Below are 2998 nucleotides of genomic sequence, written 5' to 3'. Positions count from 1 at the left end.
GAGCTTGTGATTGCACACAGCTGGACCTGGTATGGTGTCTTAGTCACAAGACCATCATCATTGGCAATCTGTCATAGTCAAGGATGATTGGCTGACAATGCCTATCTAGGATTGACATACTTGGTAGCAGTTTGGACATGTGTTTCTGTATGGGGCAGATGGCTCTAGGTTTTTTACTGGGTCCCTGCCATGCTGTTTCTGCCAATCCTGCTTTTCTGTTTTCTGTTGTCATTGTAAAGTTTCAAAGTAAACCCACTGTTCTCTCAATTATCTTTCCTCCTAGTTGACTTCCACAGAATCCTACTGTAACAGGGAACTGGTTCCAGTCCCTGTTCTGGGCACTAAATGCTGGTGGGACAGGGTCAGAGGACAAACTTACCGCAGGAAGTCTGGTGGGGTTGCATGGCTGATGGGGAGGGGTTAGAGACTTCCCTTTCCAGATCTTTGAAGGGTGGAGGGGGGTTGGGGAGGAATACAGCAAAGCCTAGGAAGATTAGTTTGGGCATAAATATTACCCACTGTTTTTAAAACCTAGGAGGAAGATGTTTAATTAGGCAGGTGTCTAAGACACTCTAACAACATTATTAAAGAACAGCATCACTTATCACCAGCCCAGCCCTGACCTGACCTGATCTGCTCAGTCTCTAGAGTTTCTCTTTCTCCTTTGTCCTTCCTATCAGCACCCATCCTGGTTAGTAAGACGATACAAGGCACCAGAGGGTTTCTGGAAGAGCTCCCAGAACTGTCTGTATGGATGCTTTATACAGGTTTATCTGTAGACTAGGGGTCAGCAACCTTTTAGAAGCAGTGGGCTGAAATAACACAGCTTGGCCCAAGGGCAGCTGCCACTTGTGACCTGACTACTTCTGCCACTTCCCCAGCTACCAAATTATTACCACCATACCCATGACCCAGGCACCATTTTTCTTGCTGCTGATATTCTGTTTCTGTGGGCTGGATGAAATTGCTTGGCAGGCCAGATTCAGCCCACAAGCCTTAGGTTGCCAACCACTGCTGTAAAGGATTGTGGAAGAAAACTTAAAGCTACCTGATACAGAAACAGGGTGGATATCCACAGTCTCAGCACTAGATGCTTGTAGCTCCTGTTTACCCTTAATTTGGGCACAGATGCTGAAAAGAAATGATACCCTCAAAACCAAAATGAATGGTGCAGGATTTGAATATGCACTTTGAACTAACCCATCTGTGACCCTCCAGACCATAAGTTACTCACTTCTTTTCTTCTCTTCCAATTTCTCCATGCATTTGATCAGGCTGTTACCTACAAATCAGAGTAAATACTTGGTAAAAAGGCTCTTTACAATAAGGGGTTGTATAACATTATGCTTAAACACTTATAAATGGAGAAGAGTAGATCTTAGAATATAAACAAATGCCAAGTGAAGCAGATTAGCTGTGCTGGGATGTACCCCAGTATGGCAGATCTGGTTTGCTGGGCAAAACACACGTTATCCATTGTCACCCATTGTCCCACATGAGCAACAAGGCAGACGTATTCCCTGCTTAGAGACATGCCCCAGAGATTCCCATATTTGGAGGCTTCATATTATCCCAATAAGAGCATAGCTGACACAAATATTGCTCCTACCAGATTTGGGCTGCTAAGGCTGGAAACAGACATGGCCTTTGGTTTTGCCATAACAATTTTTACGGCAACAAAAGCCAAAGCAAATAAACATCCCTGCCTTTCATCATACCAATTTTTTTTTGTAACCACAGTAGATAGTAATCATTTCTGCTGCTTTTTCATAGCACACATCTATTCGCAAATTTCTCCACTTAACCCCTGTATCTCTCATGAAAGATCTTGCTGAACAGTGAGTCAGGAGACTCGGTGGACTGCCTCAGCCAACCAGCCCTGGGATTAAGGTGCTCAGTACATCTAACAATGTACGTAAGGGGGGGAAACTTTCCAAGAAATAGTTGGGAAATCTGTTGCTAGCAGAAACGTCAATTTTCTTTTCAGGCATGTAAAGAATAGGTGTTCACTTAACCACTATGCCATATGCATCCATCCAAGTTTCAGCAGAATCTGCAAAAAAAACGATTGGCATCCACAGTCTGCCAGCCAGATGTGCAGAGCTCCTGAAACTACTGGGTGGGTGGAGAAGAGGGAAGGTCCTCCAAGTTCCATTCAAAATGCCTCCTTCCAATTAAAAGCACACGTGGTTTTGGCAACATTTTGCAGAGTGAAGGAACAGTTTTTAGAAGGCTGTAACCAGGACATCTACTTTGCTATAAGAGGAAAGGACTGAGAGTCAGGACTTCAGCACTCTATTCTTAGCTCCAGTGCTATCGTACTACGTGACCAGTAAGTGATCCCCACCCAGTACTCCCATGTGTGTGGGTAAGTATTACTAAGCCAAATTCTGCTCTGTTAAACCAGCATAAATGCAAAGTAACAGTTCTTATCTTCTATAGAATCACTCTGGACTTGCATTGGTGTAGTAAAGCAAAAACTTTTTCCAGCCAGTATTACTTATCCTGACCTCACACAAGAGCCGTGTTGCTTTTTTGACTTCTCAGTATGGATTCCAAGGTTTTCAGGGAAGGTGTTCTGCCTTCTGCATGCACACTCAAGACTGCACAGTTTATAACGGTATCTACAGAACCTGGAGCTCCTCAGATGAAGCATCTGAGCTTGTGGAAACTGAATGCAAGTACAATCTCTACCACAAAATAGTTACTTTTTAATTTGATTCAGATACGGGTAGCAAGCCATCGAAGACAGCAGATGGAATAACAGCCCCCTTTTCATGAAAGTATGTACAATTTGGCTGTAGCATTTTGGACTCTTCAGAGGAAAGAGAGATTACTAAGAGGGCATCTGCAACAGTCAGGACCAGGAAGTAATTAAAATGCAAAATGGACAGATTTAAATAAAGAGGAGGCTCGGAAAGATGACTGATTTAGGTAGCATCCAGAAGGGGCTGATGGGTGACTGTCAGTCGTTAGAGATGGGATGCTGGGAGAGAAG

The 2998-nt window shown here is 43.8% G+C and overlaps 1 protein-coding gene across 1 annotated transcript in view; it reads right to left on the bottom strand.

The window, feature by feature from the left end:
• The window catches only part of CEP41 (centrosomal protein 41), a 42418-nt gene that overhangs the window by 26241 nt on the left and 13179 nt on the right, over positions 1–2998 (bottom strand). The window contains exon 3 of the mRNA XM_019509340.1: positions 1235–1282. Coding sequence (XP_019364885.1) covers positions 1235–1282 — 48 coding nt within the window. The remainder of the gene's footprint in view (positions 1–1234; positions 1283–2998) is intronic.

This window comes from Gavialis gangeticus, unplaced genomic scaffold, assembly GCF_001723915.1.
Source record: "Gavialis gangeticus isolate Ggan-Ray unplaced genomic scaffold, GavGan_comp1, whole genome shotgun sequence".
In the NCBI taxonomy this organism is placed as follows: Eukaryota; Metazoa; Chordata; order Crocodylia; family Gavialidae; genus Gavialis; species Gavialis gangeticus.
Note: the sequence above shows the minus strand (reverse complement) of the source record. Positions and strands in the feature narration are given on the sequence as shown.